Genomic DNA, 19,400 nt, shown 5'->3' with positions numbered 1-19,400 from the left:
TTCCTTATTCCTAAACGGGAAATGATTTCTTGGATCTTGTTGGTCTACAACATTTCAGAAAAATACTAATCCCATTTTCTCAAAATCCAAGGTGTAAATGTCGAGCTGTCGTCCAAAATCTAAAGTTCACTTCAATATAAAACATAGAAAAGCAGGGATTCTCCAAATGCAAGGGGCTGAAAACCACATTTTTACACAGTTTTGCAGATTGTCTTTTTGTCAATTAAGTTATCGATTAGTTTGTTGCAGCTCTAGTTCCAGTTGCTCAATGCTACCACTTCATCACTCAATTCTTATCCAAAGTACAACGTATACTAATGATCTTTCGCTGGTGTCTCACTACATTTAAAAACTACAGCCTTTTTTATCCCCGGTTCACTCAGGTTAGGAGCCTTCTATGAAAACAGTCAAGTAGTAATTAAGGTAGAAAATTCAGATTTTCATTTTCATTTTGGCAATTGTCTTCCAGATTAGTCATTTTTTCTATAGTGGACATTTACCTATAATCATTTTTAATTGATTATTTGACAACATGACCAAAATATATCCAACTTCTAATGATACAGAGTAGAGATAAACATAAAAAAGGAATATACAAGCTGAACATACTTTTAAATTATGCTAAACGCTTCTTAAACGTTTACCCAAATTATTATTTAGCTTCTTAGCTTCTTTTTTAGATATGTGTCACATAATCCCATCACAGGGGGGAAAAAAGGACAGATAATCCACAGGCTAGCATCCTGTGTTCTAGCTAACAGTGTGTTACAGAGGAGAACACAAATGGACAGAAATAATCTGCTGACAGATACCACAGAGTTTATTAGCACGGGGCTTAAACACTCACTTGGGGCGGCAGTGGCTTAGTCTGTAAGGGCTTGGACTGGGGTCCAAAGGGTCGCCGGTTCACGTCCCGATTGGACCAGAAAAATGGAGTGAGCTGGAGAGGTGCCAGCAGGGCAGCCTCCCTGCTCTGCCACCTCTCCTGCATGTTTGTGCATGTATATCATCCTTGCTTGTGCATGTATATCATCCTTGTGTGTAAACACTACAGAGTGGGGAAAGAAATGTCCCTGTAAGGATCAATAAAGTATATCTTGTTCTTCTGTGGGGAGGCGGTGTGTGTATAGATGAGTGTGTGAAGGCTCGCAAGGGAAAAAAATAGAGAATATGTGGGTGCATGATCTTGCATCACTAGCAGGTCTTGTGTTGTTTAGGAAGCCAAAGAGATGATAATCGTGTGTGTGTGTGTATGTCTGTGCAGGAACCAGATCAGCGAGGTAACTAAAGGTCCGAGCAGATCTACAAATATGTAGACAACGGCAGCGTGTGCTTGTGTACATACTGCAAAAGGTCAGAGTTGGTTTCATTACTCATGCACGAAGTGTTCAAGTGCTCACAAACACAAACAGTGAGCATGAAACTAAATACTGAAATGAATGCCGAGCAAAGTGGGGGAAATGAACCGATATCAGCTTCTGAGGAAAGGGTCTCACATCAGGACTGCAGCCAGATCTCCAGCAGCTGGACTGAAGCAGCCTGCACTAGTTTATGTCGTCAATACAGAAAAGGCGATCATTTCTCACTCCTTCTTCATACCTATAATTTCCAAGCATGCTGTGGGATTGAAGCCACAGACTCTCTGAATGTGTGTGTTTGCTGACTAAAATCTGATTTCCTTCACTGCAGAGTTTGTTTCTGACTTAAAGAGGCCCTATGATGCTTTTCAGGGGGTTTCCTGTAGTCTGTTGGATAGGTTTGGGTGCATGGAAACGGTCTGCAAAGGCTAAAATCCTTCTTCAAAACACTCCCTCCCTGCCTGAGACTCCTCCATTTGTCTGCTTTGTTCACTTCCGTACCAAAGTGACATCACCAGGTAACACCTGCGCTTCTATTGGCTAGCGCTCCACCACATTGTTTAAGTGATAGGCTAAGGGGGCGAGACCTTTCCAAAACATCTCTCCAACCACAACAGAGCTGCCCAGCTGACCAATCAGAGCAGACTGGGCTCTGGTTTCAGACAGAGGGTGAAAAGAGGCAGTATGAGAAAAATAAAGAACTTTATTAATTAAAGCATGGAGACATGTCCCAGGAGAGGTACAGAAAATACAAATATGAAGCTGAAAATGAGCAGAATATGGCCCCTTTAAGTTATCTAAGACCCGATCTAAGCTATGATACAAACCTAAATGGAAAGGCGTGGCTGTGTTTGAAACCCGTCTTTTAAATACTGTTATTGCACCCAACAGTTTGTGAAGTGGTGAGGGTGAATAACTAAACCGCTGCAGGGTTGCCAGGTGGTTTCTGCTCAAACAGTCCTGTGATCGTTTCCTTTTTTGCGTTTTCTTGTTAACAAACTAGCAGGAAAGCCAGGCTGCAACATAAAAAACGAAGAATGCAATTTCCTCCGCGTATGCCAAGTCAAATGCAAACTAAGTGTGTGGCTTATTTCTGCAGCCTGAGCTGTGTGTGTGTGTGTTTCTCCAGCCAACAGCCGCGCGCTGCCAAAATGACTGACAGGCCTGAAAATGAACTCCAGAAACATCCGTCACCGGTGAATAAACATGTTTAGAGCTACCGAGACAATCAATCACTGGATTACATTGAGAGTGAGTAAATCAGCTTCCCATTGAGGAGAGGCAGTCTAGACACTTACAGGTAGGGGTTTGAAATAGAGAATAAAAGAAGAGAACAGCGAGGGGTTTCGGCCCTGCTCTAGAAAAACTCAAACTGAAGAAAAAAACACAGTACCATTTCCTGATTAGATGACCTATAATCATCTAACTTAGCAGCCACTTCTTATAATGAACCGTTTCCACAGATCCAGAGGAGCGGCCGGGCGACGGCTTCAGTTGATTTTCTAACAGGCGCACCAGATAATTATTGGATGTGCACCAAAACGTGTGGCAGAGTTAACAAGCGGCAGACCGCGGGCTACAAACTGATCGGCTGTGGCTCGGGAGGTAGAGCGGTCATCCACCAATCAGAAGCCTTCTGACTCATCTTAGTAAGAGAATTAAACCGTAGTTGCATTGGTTGTGAAGCTGTCAGAGGAAAAGCTGAACCAATGTGCTGGGTAACGATGAACAAACAGTCATTTAAGAAGTCGCCCAATTTATTCTCAAGGTCAGGATCATATCATCAGGTATAAAAACAAGGCTGGAAAATGCCTGCCGGGGAATGATTTCACTGATATAAATCACAAAATGGGACAGAAAAGCTGAAATCAAACACGTAGACTGACTTCATTACCATCAAGGACGAGCTAATTCCACACTAATATCTATTTAAAAGGGTTGGATTCATTGATACATTCCTTTCAGAGAGTATATGAAACGTTTTAGGGCTGAATCTCACTTTTACTTGCACTATCTACAATCTGCTACCATGTTTGGATTAATTGATTAATTGTTTGGTCAATAAAATGTTGGAAATATCACATTTTCCTAAGGTGTAAAGTGGCATATTTAGCTCATTTTCACATAACATGAGGACAATCAACCTTTATACATAAAACTAATCCAGGGTTACCGATGGATTTTGGACGGCTTTAATTTTTGTAAATCTAAACTTGACTCTGTTTTGCAGATCTAGGCGACATATATTTTGAAACCCCCTCGCTCTGTGGCATTTGCGAAAAGTACAAAACATTATTTTGTACCGACTGAGTTGAAGCGTTGACGGGGTAATTTGAGCTGGAATCATTTTTAAAGCAGACACCACATTATTAAATGACTCATCTTGACTCGTCTGCCCGGTAGCAGTGACGGTCATATTCTGTGGAAAGGATTCCAACACCAGAGGAGACATTGTGAGAAGTATTGTGCCATACTTCCCTAATGTGGGAAATAACCTTCCGTCTGATGCATTCTGCAGTTACGAGCATTAAGAGCAGGTGTTTTTCTAGAAAGATATAGTATGTGGGTGCTAACGTCACTTCCAGAGAACATTACAGCCCTGCCCACTCTCCGGTGAAAATCCCACATCAGATCGAAGAGGAAAACAATAGTTCCTTCACTTCTTAAAACTGCCGAGTCATATATTGCACGTCAAACAACAAATAATCCAGAGTTTCTTGACTTCCTCTCCAGAAAAAAGGAGAGTTAAAGAAAGGATCAGACATCTCAGTTTCAGTGTCAGCCTGTTGCCTGCCACTCGTCCCCCCCGGCAGACCCACCGGACATCCATCCCCTATTTATCCTCCGTAAGCTGTCTCTGCCGTCCGACCAGACATCTGACTCCATCTCCGTATCTCTGGACTCATTAAACCCTTTCTGACCAACAGAGAGATTGTTTTCTGGCATCACTTAAACATTTTACGGGGAAAACCTGCATGTTGGTTTGAGGGGCCACGGTTTAAACCCAGTACAGTATGTTTTCTTGGGTTGGTATTTTGTCATATTATACGGTACGTCGTTTTTTTTTTATACATCTTAATTTGTTTTCACTCCTTTAACTGTGTTTATGCACCATATACACCGAGGTAAATTCCTCCTGTTTCTGATTCTGAAAGGAAATCCGACAACTCTGAACGCTTGCTTGCAGAGACATCTTCATGACACTAGCGAGACATACCGCACCTCAGCTGTTTGTCCGAACACTGACACACTTGAAGAAGGTTAATATATATTTAATTATCTCCCAAAGTCATGGCTCTGATAGCACCATGCTTCTGATGCTTTCCACCCCTGTAATAAAGACAGCGATTATCATATAAATAGCAGCGTGACAGCCTGTTGGTAGTGACGCGATGACAGGGGCTGTCAGCCCGACAGAGGGCCTGTTGGGCTGTCATCGTCTCCTCTGTGTGAACGTGTATGAGTGCGAGAAACAGAAATGGATGCTAATCATGTCATGCACTCCACACACACACACAACACACACAGTACAAATATGTGTGCACCGACGTGCCAAACGTTGTATTCAAATGTAATATGAATCACTTTCTGCTGGACACCAGTGTAAAAATAAAACAATTAAGACGTGTTTTCCATTGTTTGAGAGGTGTGTGTGTGTGTGTGTGTGTGTGTGTGTGTGTGTGTGTGTGTGTGTGTGTGTGTGTGTGTGTGTGTGTGTAAGTGGGCTGTAGTGTCAGGTTGCCAACAGAGCAGCATTCTGGAAACACCGCTCCGGTTTGGCTCCGAGAGAAGAAGATGAGGCATGCGTGTGGGAGGGGGGGGAGGTTGGTATTTGACCAGTGAGAGTGGAAAAGAGTTTCCCCCGCTGTGTGTGTGTGTGTGTGTGTGTGTATGTGTGTGTATGTGTGCGTGCGTGCGTGCATGCTCTCAAACTCTCGGGGATGACTCAAGTGTGCGCCGCGTGATCCTGTCGGTATTTATACACGGTGAGATGTGGAATGAGGAATTCCTCTGGCTCCGTCACCAGTGGGGGTGGAGGTGCCCACTCTGCTCAGGGGCACCCCACAGCCCCCTCCTCATGTACATGATACCGGCTATATACACATATATTCTCACCCAGAAGCAACACAGCTAAGACAATAAATAACACACACTTACACTAGTCCTACAGGTCTCACACACACCACATAAAACATACATACAATTACCACAACAACACACGAGTATTAAAGCCTCTCTACTTCCATGCTACATTTGTTTTGACTTCCTTTTCCTATTTTAATTGGTGTTTCATTTGTTGTAACGTTGTATATTTCACGGGGTTGGGTGGGAATTGAATCCCGGTTTTAAAAGTGCTGTATAAATACAGTTATTACTCTTAATAGTATGCAGTCTAACAAGTATTCAACCTAACACCTTCACCATGTCCCGACACAAAACCTCTACTGATCTCAGGTAACATCTCTGAGGATGATCCATTACCAAAATACTAATTAATATGTTGTTTTTTTCTAATGAAACACAGTTGGAGCCGAGACAATTAGCAAGTTAATTCATTTGTCAATCGCGAAACCAAATTTGCAACTATTTTGATTAGGATGAACTACTTTTTTTTTTAAAGCAAAACAACTGTTTAATCCTTGGTTCCAGCTTCCTAAACGTCGGGGGTCTGATGCAATCTGAATGCAACGCCTTAGGCTATGGAAAATGATGATTCCGTATATTAATGGGCACAATGTAGATTCATGTAGAAAATAATCATTAGACACAGGGTGGTTACTGTAACCCAGCTCAGACACGCTGTCAGAAATGTGTTTCCCAATTCTAAGCATCTATTTTATAAATAAGTACGAGGCTCAGTAATTATGTTTTGTGTGAAAAGAGGTCAAATAAAAATGTCCTGGCATCCGTAACGCTGCAGACAAGGGGCGTCACTTTGGGTTGTAAAGTGGTGGGGTCACAGAGGGTCAGGGGATTTCAGTTTTTAAACAATGCATGGGGTGGGGTTAAAGTGGATTATTTGCAAGATTGGGAAATAACAAGAATCTATGTCAACAGGTTTTTGAAGATAATGCCTGCATGCTTTTGGGGTAAATTTGAAATAGATAAGCAAGGGGCTTCTTTCTTTTTAGCGAATGACAATGCAAATGTAATTATTCTATATTTAAATTGCATTATTTGTTGGATCATTTCTTGTTGCAAGCGGTTTTTCCTAGCATTTCTTAACAGATTATGTTTCGAAACAGTAATTGGGCCATGTCAGAAAGTGGTGTCCCCAGCGTCCCCAGTGTTAATGACACCTCTGGCTGCAGGGAACAAAACCATAACAAACCATCACGGTGTTGACAGTGACAGCGTTAAGCAACTGCCTCACTTCCTTACCTTCTTTGCTGAGCCTCGCGGTTTTACCCCGGCAGTAAAGCTGTTTGTTATCCGAGGACGAGTCTGCGCCAGAAGGGAAACACAAAAGCAACTTTACAAACAAACAGGAGAACAGTCACAAAAAACACAAGTGGGAGTGGTACTCAGATTTTGGAGTAAAAATACCAGTGTAGGAATACTGTGTCACAAGTAAAGTCAGTATCAGCATCAAATATACTTCAAATACCAAAAGTAAAAGCAGTCATTGTGCAGATTGGTCCATTTCAGAATAATATATATGAAATGTTTAGATGCATTAAAGTGTTATTAAGGCTGGTAAAGGTGCAGCTACTGTTAATGGCTTTTTAAACTACAGGGGGGCTTGTGAGGTTACTCCAGGTCTGATTTAATAGTTGATTATATTTCACATCATTAATCCAAATATGTAAAGTAACTAAAGGTAAACAATACATGTAATTTACTTCTGAATTGCAGTGCAGTAGAAGTACAAAGTACCATAACATGGACATATTCAAGTAAAGCACAAGTATCTGAAAATGGTACTTCAGTTCGGTACTTGAGTACATGTACTTAGTTACTTCCCACCTCTGACAACAAACTTTGGGGCCATGCGTAGTGGAGCCATGCTGGTCCGAGCCTGGCTACCAGTTAGCATTATTAGCTTGCTAGCACTGGATCTGGCTTCCTATTGCAAGTGAAGGCAAATGAGTGGAGCTGTCAAAGCTAACAAACTTACATCCTGCACAGTTCAGAATGACATTACTGCACACACCACTGCTACGGGCATTGCACCGTAATGCTAAGCTTTCGACTGTTTCAAGCGACATATTGATATTGTATTTCGTAGTAATATTTTTTGACAGTTACTTTGCAGACTCTACTCAATCACAGACAGTTGTTGGACCACGCACTTCCCCACAGTTTGTCAGCAAAAACAACAAGGGCTACCGACGTGCGAACTTACTGTCAACAAAACGTAATTTAGCCGCGGTGACGAAGGAAGACCAAGGCTCGCACAGGAAGCTATCCGGACTTGGTATTTGGCGATCAAGTGTCGCCATTTCTCTTCCTTCTTGTTGCTTTGCTGAGAGCCGTTTTCTCTCTCTCTCTCTCTCTCTCTCTCTCTCTCTCTCGCTCTCTCTCTCGCTCTCCTTCGCACGCAGCAGGCGAAAAACGAAAGAACGAGATAGTGACGTCATGTTCGGCGGAGCTCGGGTTTGTTCGGCAACTTCCGGAGGATTGAGAGGTGGAGGACAGACAGGGAGCTACTGAGGAGTTCAAAAGTTCAGCCTGAAGGCGCATAACACATTTCCTTCTGTAGGGAAAGAGACGGTTTTATCCCACAGGCCATACAACTACTAACGCCTGAGTTTGCACTATTTTTTATTGTTTTTTTTATGTGTTTTATATCTTGTAACGGCATTGTTGAGGAACCTGTGACCCAAATATTTAATTCATCACACAATTAAACCGTCGTTGTGTATATGATATGCCATTAAAGCCTATTATTGGGCTATAAATGTCTGTCTGTCGTTCTGACGTTTAAATTATACAATTATAAGGAATGTTTTTTTTAGGATAAACACTAAAAGTTTGTGTCAACCAATCATTCTTCTGATTCTGATTCAATCAATCAATTAATAGTATGTGTCACATTTAATCGTGTAAGACTTAATTAAATTGAAATGTTATTCCATTAGTTATTCCAATACCTTAACATAATTTAAGTAGAATACCAAAGAGAATGAATATGCATATACAGTATTAAGTGGAACAAAATAGGGTCAATTTAACATTTTGTAACTCGAAAAAGTGTATTTTATGTTATTAGCCCTAACAAATATGAATATTGGGCCCTGATTTGAGTCTGAAAATTGAACAATGCTAGATAACAATCTTCGCTCTGCTTCATTAGAATATATTTGAGTGCTATTAGGGATTAGGGGGTTGCAAACACATCACATTTTTGCATTTATATGTGAATTTAAAATAGGCCTTAATCTGAGGTCATTGAAACAAACTGTCCCAGGAAGCTTAGCTTCTCAAAGTGGCTCAGTAGGTCAAGATAGCAGAACTACATGGACCTCTAGCGGCTGAAAACAGAACCTCAGTTTAAAGTGCAAAGTCAGGAGAGATGGAGGTGCATGGTGTCTCTTTTCACACATGTCACATCTTCATAATATTTCAAATCTATTCTCAAATCTGACTTTTATTTAACAGATAAAAGCTTCTTTTTTTTTGGTTCGGCTGCATGATGCTTACATCCCATGATATTAAACCAGAGGAGGGTGGAGATAAAGAGGAAATGACAGTGTTAAACCAGAGCACGGAAATGACTTTGATTCATTTTCACTGATGTTTCAAATCAGGTCAAATCCTCACACACAGTCTACACACACTGTATATGATCGTGTTGTTTAATGCAACTCTTCCTGTCTTTTCCTCACACACACACACACACACACACACACACACACACACACACACACACACACACACACACACACACACACACACACACACACACACACACACACACACACACACACACACACACACACACACACACACACACTTCCCTTTTCTCTAGTATTTCTTTCTCTTTCTTTCACACACAAAAACAATGACTCAGACACAGCGTTGCTTCCCGCACAATGATCATGAAGTCATATGACACAACAGGAAACACACATTTTCCATCTCTTTAAGAGTCATTAAAAAGGATAGACACACACACTCAGTGGAGAGCACACACATTTCAGACGGACAGGGTGTGTACTTGTAATGAAAAACGTCATTCATTTTTATTTAAAAAAAACAAAGGTACATAGAAATTGTGCATGTCACAGAGTGTCTCAGTTTGGCAGGTCGAATGCACAGGAATCATTGACAAAGCTAAAGCTAGTTGGATGATGATTATAAGAATGCAGAGGCATAACCAGTACACCACACACACATCCATTTAACTTAAAGCACAGTTAAAGGAGTTTACATCATCACATTGACATTATTTATAAAGATAAAACACACAAAAAAGAAAATCTGAACTTCATATTCTTTCAAATAATCATCTAAATATGCTGAAAATAAGACAAAAAGAATGACATTTTATAAAAACACAACACCAGCTCACTGTTTGGTGTCTTATACAGGATTTATAAAAAACTAGACAAACAAAAAGAACTGATTTTACATTACATGGAAATGTGGAATGAGCTGAAACAGGAGGAAACATGTTGCTCTGGCCGAGCTATTGATGCAAGAAGTGGTAAACAAAACTAAAAAAGGACATTCAAAACAACAATCTAGAAGTGCTTAACCTTCATTTGGTACCTTAGTTGAGTCTTAATGAATCAAAGTCGTCAATCAAGTATTGTTTAAGGGATTTTCACTCTTGCATATTAAGTACCATGTGAGTGCACTGTGCATGTCGTGATAAGAAATGTATATACAGGATTACGAACCACTTCTGAGATGTTAGAGAAGTAAAAGGTCATTTTACTCCTCTGGATTTTAGATGTTCTAGAAGAAAACACTTCACAGCTTGTTGAAATTGGACGTTTTTAAAGGAGAGTATTGCTATACTTGTTTCGTATTTTCTACTTTAGCTTAAAGTAGTAAAACACTTGGTGGCTGAATACGTTTGGATCTCATTATATGTTATAAAAAGCCTTGATTGGATGTTTTTGAGTTCTAAAGTAGGTTAGGGATTTTGCAGTAACCCTACGAGTCGCTCACAGTTTTCCTGTATTTTTCTTCGGGTTTATAAATATATCTAACCTGTACACCAATCAGTGAAGAATCAGCACCTTCAGACGGATTCACCTCATCAGTTTCATTCATAAAAAGTCAATATCATTTGCAAATGTATATGTTTTATCCAGGCATTTCAATAACCGCTATCCCACCACTAGAGAGCGCCTGACCCAACAGGGAGAGAGCCTCTGAATGAGAAAATGAATGAACATTTGAGAGAGTCCTTTTCCATTTACACAAGTTGCTTTCATTCTAAACATCTAATCTATCTAATCTAAAAATAAAAATACTAAAACGTCAACACAACATGCCTGGCTCAGTTTGAAGGCCAATATGACATTTATGCAATAAGCTGTGTCGAAAACACCATGAATGTACATTTCTGATAATATGTGGTCTAATGCTTCATAGTGCACCAGAGACAACTCCTCTGTTACCCTGAAAATCTGCATCACATGAATACTGCTGTGACGGATGTTAAACAATAAAATAGTGTTAATTGTGGTTGGATTTACATCATAGACAAAGTACCTTACATTCATCAGTATTTAATAAAGAACAGTATGTTCAGCCATTGTCCTAAAATGGGAACTGATGGGAGCTCAAAAGTTTAAAATATCAACGCATTTGGTCGTTGTCTGTGCATGCTCACTAAAGCATAAGACAAGGAGTAATTGTAATAAGGCACGTTTAAAAGGACTGGACGTACTTATTGCATTGGTTTTGCTATAGTATATGAAACAGGTCCTGCAAGAAATCAAAACTAAAAAGTCTAATCTTCACACTTTCTCCCGTCACAGCCTCCTTTTTAGGAAATGTATATTACTTTTAGAACGATTATCAGATCAAGTATGCCGTGAATGTATTTTTCTCCTTCATCTTGTGGCTCTATCATCTTCATAGAGCGTGTTTGCACATACTCATGTCTCCTATCACACGTGGCGCATGCACACAGTGTGCATAAGCTCAAGTTGTGGCCTTGTGTCTGCTATGTGTGTGTGTGTGTGTGTGTGTGTGTGTGTGTGTGTGTGTGTGTGTGTGTGTGTGTGTGTGTGTGTGTGTGTGTGTGTGTGTGTGTGTGTGTGTGTGTGTGTGTGTGTGTGTGTGTGTGTGGGGCTCTATATGGGTGCAGGGACCTGCTGTCTTCCAGGTCCGGGCTGAGTAGAGAACTTCTGGGAGTGCCAGCGGGTCTCCTTGTACACAAACCAGGCGTTCCCCGCCCACACGAGCATGTTGAGGTAGCCAAACACCTGGAGGAAAAGAAAACAGAGATTTTATTGTTATTATTATTATCAAATTCTAAGGGGAAAAAAACAGCATTTTGGACAATTTGAAGTCACATTTTTATTTGTTTTGAACTTGTGACAAAATGAATACTGAGCAGGCCCAGCAGAAGCGTTTGAGGGAAATTAAGGTCTGTGTCTCATGACTGTGAGTCAGGCTGCCTACTGTCTCTGGTGAAATCTTCAAGACCAGTATTTTAAAAAGCTGTGGGATCGGGGGGGTGGGACTTGATTTGATTTTAAAAAGTCTTTATACTGGTGAATTATTTGGAATTTAAATGAATGAATGGTGACAAAATCTCAATTATATATAAACATTTATATATATTTAAATAATCATGTAAAATAACATGATTCTAACTATAAATGAATTTAAAAAAGATAAAGGGGGGTTAATAAAATAAAAAGGGGCCATAGTACTTTTTTATAATTTAATATAAACGGGGAATGGATTATATTTTGAACATTCATAGTGTCCTTTCTTGACCTCTTTTATGTTTTATGTAGTCATTTTTTAATATGCCACAAAGCTGTCAATAGGATAACAAAGATATATTTTATTAATAACAAAAATCTATCCACCATTTCAAAAGGAACATTACATTACAGACTTTATAACTGTGTGTAACAACCGTCACCTCTCATTTCAAATGTTGCAAATCAGTCCAATCGCCCCCCAAAAGAAGGTGGTGAATAAACACACTGATCCCTTTCAGCTAATCCGAGGTTACTCTCACCACAGAGATGTTGAGGGGCCGCATGCTGGTGAACTCTGTGACCTCACAGGTGACGTTGGCCCCCTTGCAGAGGGCCAGCGTGTTGCTGATGCCCTCAGTGTCCGTGGCATCCTTCACGTTCTGCAGACCCTTCGCCCAGGCGGAGGAACACACCAGCCACAGGAAGACCACGATGGCGGTGATCAGAAAGTCCTGGAAGATAGAACAGACACTCAGAAACTAAAGACAAGATGGACCTTTATTGGTTCCTGTAGAGAAATTGAGACTCCTGAAAAACTCCTGGTATAAAGGACTGTCCGAGGTGCAAGATGTTTAGTCTCTCACAGTTTGATCAATACTCACAAAGATGGGTCCAAAGTCAGAGTCCTTGTAGACGTGCATGTAGCCCAAATACACCAGCAGAGCCACCATGCTGTACAGGAAGCAGACGATGGCCACGCCCACAAAGAACTCCACGGAGGAGGCGGAGTCTCCCACCATGTGTGTTGTGGTGACCGATTGGTTACAGAGAGTGGCGTTCCCCTGGACGAGCGGGACCTGGCTCAACCTGGGTACCATACAACACAGAAGGGTTAACATCATCATTACATCCAGCTGATGACAATCCTGCATCTGGATTTGTAAATGAGTTGTGATTCTCACCTGAACGGGTAGTGGAAGTTGGCATCGAGCGTGTCGTTCCTGCCTTCGCCGCAGAACAGAGAGATGATGTTCTTCCCCGAGTAGCCGCCACAGCTTCCAAAAGCAAATATGGCCGTGAGCTGTGTGTGAAGAGAAGAGAGAGAGAGGGGGATTGGAGAGAGGGTCCACACTGATGTTAGAAAATTGAATACAAATCAAGACACTCTTAGATCACTATTTAGGAATTATTCTGGCTTTGTTAATGCACATAACTTAGTTTTGGCAGTTTTGGAAGTTCAGCCTCTGCTCCTACTGTATAATAATTCCATAAAAAGTAACAACATGTTGTCATTGTAACCCATTACTAACACAATATTTTAATCCCACAGTAATTGCTTCAAATTATGCATTCTTCTATCCCAATTTCAGTCCAGAGCCTTGGCTTCAAAAGTGCAGTTTTTACTTTATTCTAATGTTTGCCCGATGGGGAAAATACATATTTATAATTTGTCTTGTTTCCAGTATGGTAATTCATCATAGAGCCTTGCAGTGAGTGAAGCAGTGCATCCAAAATCAATGTTGTTGCTAAATATTGCCTTATCATAGACCATGAAATAAATCCCCCAGCATTTACTGTACAACAAATAATTACATTTTCCATATAAAAACGACAGTGGCATTATGCAAACAGACATTAAGGATGAAAATTAATGAATATGTGTTAGTGAGGACAGGACTTGGTTAGGATATAACTCAGTGAAAGTGGAAAATATTATAAATATATCATTTTATAGCAGTTTTTTAACACAAATAATCGAAGAGACTTATTTAAAAGGGTTAAAATACTTTAAATGTTTCAATAAGACGAGAGAATAATCAATGTGATGCGAAAAAACAATTCAAAAGCACTATCTATCATACATTAAATGCTAAATGTAAACCATGAATTATCATAATTGAATTGTAAACCTCCCTACATACACATATTTTTCACAAAACAGTCTCAAAGTGCAGAACAACGTCTCACCAGAAGAAAGTTGGCAAACTAAATCTCAGCATCAGCAGTAAGAGCCAGAGGGACTAACAGATGGCCAGCATTTCACTCCACAAACAGCTGAAAATAAAACTCACTGCTCAACCATTTTTACAAGATAAATCTGTTGCTCTTTTCATTTGTATTCTCTAAACGAAATCACGAAACAACATCTTTATTTTGTGTCATTCTTCTATTTTTGTTTCCTGTAATTTCCACGTTAAAAAGTGTCTAACATGAACCAATGCTGCCATTCAGCTCTTGAATTCCTCCCCGCAGGAGCAAGAAAGCATCTGATTGAGCGTATAGGCCATGTGACACTAATACCTTCCTTAAAACTGACACATTATAAATTCTTGCAGCATGGCTGGCTGCTGCTAAGCTTAACCCTCAAACTGCAGCAGCCCTGGTCATATTATTCCAGAGTAATCAGCTCACCCAGACTCCCACTGGTATCGCTTCACTCATACTGCAGAGATCTGATTGGTTCTCCTCAAAGTGTGTGAACACTTTTCACACACTTTCGACATGCATAGCTGTAAGTCTCTGGCCGTCATCGCACATCCTGGCTGAGCCTCCAACATACAGCTTGAAAAATGTAATTTAATTAAGTGTATACAGACAGATTTCTAAATCAACAACAACAATGTGTCCACCAGGGAGCTGTGAACACATCACGGACCTATTAACACCTTGAAAGTAGATATGTGAAACATGCTAGCAAACCGTTGCTAATTTGCACATCTAACACACAGAGCAGCATTAGCATTCATTTGGAGTGTGAATCTGAGGCAACTCTGCAATAGCATAGTATTCTTTGCTTAGGAAGGTCCCTAAATAAAATCACCAGGAAGTATTTACTTGGCCAAATTATACAAACGCTAAGGAAAGTTGTTAACAGCATAGGGTACTCTGGACCTCCCTTTATAAAAGAAGATAATGCTATCCCACCTTACTTCAAGATGTTTTCCATCAAGGAAAAACAAGTTAGGTTAAGTGGTTCAGGAAAAGATATAGGACGCAATTTTTATCGATTCTTTTTAGCTCTTTTGAATTCTGTTTGGCTCCTCACCATCTCTCCAAGGAAAGATCTGGGTCGCTGTTCGTTAGCTGGATGCTAACTCTGTCTACATGTCAGGACTTAGTTTGTTTAGCTTTAATATTTGTATATGTCGCAGCCCTTACAACTCGAATCTTTGTCACCTTTGCACTGCAATACTGACGATCACATTTGTCAAATTGTGTCAAAAGGAACGCTTTCATCTTCAGAAAAAAACGCCAACATGATGCCCAAAATTAGGAAACTGAGATTTTGTTCATACATTCTTGGAAATGAATCACTTCTGGGGACAGGAAGTGGATTACATCATGACAAATCACTACGTCAGGATAAGTAATGTCTGTCGTTTCACGCCTCACATTGCATGGTGACTAAACACATTTACCGACCACTTCAATCTTGTTGCATCAGCACAACTGGATCACACATTCGCACTCTTTAAAAATGCTTACGACAGGCCACATCAACTTCTAGCCTTGAACTTCCCTCCCCAAAACCACATGCACACCCACACTTACTGTACATCCACACACACACACACACACACACACACACACACACACACACACACACACACACACACACACACACACACACACACACACACACACACACACACACACACACACCTCGAGGCCTCTCTCCAGATGTTTCTCCAGATGTCATTGGCTGCCACTTCCTGTTTTTCTGGCTACACACCCACAGATACTTCTCGGACACTCTTGTTTCCCAGATTCTGTCACTAAGGTCATGGATCCTCGGCATGATTAACTGTACCAGGGTGGACCAAACACACACACACCTCGACATTTTAAGTCTATGTTTATAATGTCATTTTAAACAGAGCATAAATCCTAACTGTACAAACACTGTCGGGCAGTTGGGTATTTGCCACGTTTCCAATATCACTATTTAGTCCTAATTAAGCTTACTGGCGGCAACTTCTCCAAACATGGCGAATTCCAAAGACTGTGGACACACTGCAGCAATGCCACTGCTTATAAGTCTTTATCTAAGGGGTCCGACACATCTGAGAAACACACAGCACTAATTTATGGACATTCCAGGAAGTCTTTACGCATAACCGAGCTGTGAGACAGCACTAGCAGGCAGCAAACCGTGAAAAGTAGAAATAAAGGAAACTGAAACATTGATTTTGATTACAAGGACTGTTTGGATGGATACAAATCTTGTAGGGAACAGAATAATTAGCAGTTTTTCTCACACAAACTGACAAAACACTCCTGGAGCATCTGTCCATTTCGTTACTGTTTCCCTCTGAGGCCCAATAAAGCCGTTTCTCCCTGTCTTGGCAGAGAGGCCTGGCTATGAGAAATGCCTTTATCATCAGTATTCAACGTTGCAAGTGATCAGGGCAGCCTTGTTGTGATTGTGACTCCGACCAAGCTTCCTGTTCACTAATAAGGAAGATAACATTGAAGGCGTGGAGAGGCTAAACAACTCTAGTGCCAAGAACACACACTTTTACTACGCTACAGAGGTTTGCAGGGTAAATGGAGAAAATAATGTTGGGATTTCAGTCAATGGAACCCGCTGGAAACCCTCCAATATCATCGACATACTTCTGTACTTGCCTAAAGAGGCCCTGTCATGCTTTTTGGGTTTTTTCCCTTTCCTGTAGTGTGTTATATAGGTGATTTTAGTGCATGTAAATGGTCTGCAAAGGATAAATCATTATCAAAGTAGAGGCACAAAATACAAATATGAACCTGAAGGTTAGCATGAAATGTTCTCTTTAAGAATTTGTTTTAGTGTCTGCTACACACCATCAAGAGGGCTGGTTCACCTTAATTGACACACAGCACATTCCCAGCATTAAACACACAATTGTGGACACACATTTCATCATCCAGACCTTTGTGAATCACGGATGATGTAAAGGGTTACATAAGGCCAACACAGTGAAACACACAGCTCTGTCCTGAGTCAGATGACTGTGTGCTGCTCTTTAGCTCCCTATGTGTTTATACTCTGAGCAAATAGAACAGCAGAGAGAAACTGCTCCTCTGACCCAGCTCTGTACAAGAACTGATTACTGGACTTTCCTTTAGGAGCCGCTGCGTGTTTCCTCATTAAACACAAACTGTTTGCTCCAGTGTGGGAGCAGCCAACTGTGCACAGTTACTCTGAGGTAAATTATTGCTGAGGGATGCATTAATCTGTAACCGTGTTGTTCGAAGGGCAGGCCCATGCAGGGCAGCAAGAGATCCAAATGCATCAGACATAACTGAGCTATACTCACTTTAGCCCAGATTACTTTGTCATACACAGTTTATCCACACCATCAATCCATAAGATAACCCTTTTTTGATCCACTAGGGAGGCAATAAAGTCGTTGCAGCAGCATAAACATACAAATAAGATTAATATAGAAGTTAAGCGAAGTAAAACATATCTATGCCACATGAGAAATCTATTAGTTTGAATGTATTCTATGAATATTAAAGTTTGTGATTTATTATACGATGGTAAGAAGAGGCAGTTAAGTTACATAGGCTACAATAACCCATTAAGATCAACTCAAACATTGTGATAAAGCATAGACTAATGTATTTTATAATAAAGTGAAAAAGTGTACATCTTAAGCTTTATTTATGTAATAACTCTCATCATTCAGTAGACTGTAGAATAATGTATATGAAAGAAGGGGTCATGCATCATGTATTAACTTTTTTCCAATTGCATTTTCGTGAATGAATTCCCTTTACATCTGATTACTTTGGACATCTTTTTTCACATAAGTGAAAATCGCTGGGAAAAAGGGAAAATCCAAGGACCCAGAAAAGGACTGGACCTCCCTGACTTCTGGGTATGACACACAAACTCACTCAGTTTATGCATCTAACTTACCCACTCCACCAGTTTGACGAAGCCCAGCGGCTCCTTCAGCGGGGACAAGTTCAGTCGGAATCCGGTCATCATGATTTAGCGCTTTGGATCCAAAAACTCTTTATCCAGTTGTTCCTAAAGTGTGGATGTGGGTCCAGCGGGGAGGAAAAAGGGGAGTTGTCTGACAGAATGACGTGGTTTTACTGCCAACGCTGCAAAAAATGACCAACCAAAGTTTCTTAAAGTGATTTTTAATGGCCACTTTGGCACCGAATCACACTTTTCCACTATTGCACTTAGTGAAAATACAATTTGAGTTGTCGCAGGAAGATTTAAAAACAAATGTTAATATAAAAGTCATTAGTTGAGATGGGCATTTTTTGCAGTGTAGCGTAAGTGTCTATCGCTCCTCTTGGATATGCGCAAATTACGCAGGCGATGTAGCGGATGAAGCGCGTAAAGTGTGCCAAATTACGCTTGGCATTAGAACAAATGTGTATTAAGTTACAGTAAAGAGTGCTGAATGAAAACGCATCACACTATCTGGCGTTTGTGTTCATGTACTAAGCTGAAAAAAGTGTCAAACTACAAAATGACCGAACACTAAACTCCCTCAAATGTACACACATGCAACTACAATGAATTAGCATGCAATGTGACACCAAAGCACAAAAAAAGGCACCAGAAGTGTCCTAGTGAGCTTTCCTTGGAACCATCCGCCGGAACCCGCAGGCTTCCTCGTCCTTGCTGAGTGTGCAGTTACTGGGTCCCGCCTCCTTGGTGCTGACTGGGTCATATGACTCGGGGCACACCACTTATTCTCAGCAATGTTTCAACAAAGCAAATCCACAGAGAGCGGCTGAGCCATACTGACCCAGTTAGCATAAAAAGGGTATTTTCAAAACACAAAGCTCCTCGATGAGGTTCCCATAAGTTGATTTAACTGGATACAGCATTTATTTTGAAAAGGGTAAATACAACATCTTCAAAATGACCCGTTGTCTATGAATGACTTGCCGAATTCTTAAAGAAAAGTGGGGGCAGCTTTTAACAAAAATGAAATCTCATGTTCAAACTTTCAAACAAAGGGGGGGACTGTGTGGTTGCGAAACTCCCTCTGGAGGGAAGTTTAGGAATTTAGCCGTTGCAGACCATTGACATGCACAATAACCTCATATCACACTAAAAGAAATGGGATATTGAATAGGGATTATTTCAGATAAATCTTCCGAGATCTGGATTGGATTGATTGTAAGTTAATTTTCCTACACATTTTCAGACATCCCAATTAGCAATAACTGGTTGAGACACTACATAGGT

At 40.6% G+C, this 19,400-nt stretch overlaps 2 protein-coding genes across 3 annotated transcripts in view; both read right to left on the bottom strand.

Annotated features, from left to right (window-relative positions):
* Positions 1 to 7,828, bottom strand: part of atxn7l1 (ataxin 7-like 1) — a 28,382-nt gene extending 20,554 nt beyond the window's left edge. The window contains 2 exon segments of the mRNA XM_063905806.1: positions 6,741 to 6,803; positions 7,705 to 7,828. Coding sequence (XP_063761876.1) covers positions 6,741 to 6,803; positions 7,705 to 7,801 — 160 coding nt within the window. The 5' untranslated portion in view covers positions 7,802 to 7,828.
* A 1,686-nt stretch (positions 7,829 to 9,514) lies between these two features.
* sypl1 (synaptophysin-like 1) lies at positions 9,515 to 19,155 on the bottom strand. 2 transcript variants are annotated; one of them, XM_063905131.1, is made up of 6 exons: positions 18,763 to 19,155; positions 18,102 to 18,215; positions 13,159 to 13,277; positions 12,859 to 13,063; positions 12,517 to 12,708; positions 9,515 to 11,746 (listed from the first exon to the last, which is right to left on the bottom strand). In XM_063905131.1, the coding sequence occupies exons 2-6, from the start codon at positions 18,171 to 18,173 to the stop codon at positions 11,615 to 11,617; spliced, it is 720 nt and encodes a 239-aa protein (XP_063761201.1). In that variant the 5' UTR covers positions 18,174 to 18,215; positions 18,763 to 19,155; the 3' UTR covers positions 9,515 to 11,614. The 2 variants fall into 2 exon arrangements, with proteins under 2 accessions (XP_063761201.1, XP_063761200.1); XM_063905130.1 differs by lacking the exon at positions 18,763 to 19,155 and having other exon boundaries at positions 18,102 to 18,294.
* Positions 19,156 to 19,400: the final 245 nt, after the last annotated feature.

This window comes from Eleginops maclovinus, chromosome 17 (genome assembly GCF_036324505.1).
Source record: "Eleginops maclovinus isolate JMC-PN-2008 ecotype Puerto Natales chromosome 17, JC_Emac_rtc_rv5, whole genome shotgun sequence".
Classification (NCBI taxonomy): Eukaryota; Metazoa; Chordata; class Actinopteri; order Perciformes; family Eleginopidae; genus Eleginops; species Eleginops maclovinus.
This window is presented reverse-complemented; position numbering and strand designations above follow the sequence as displayed.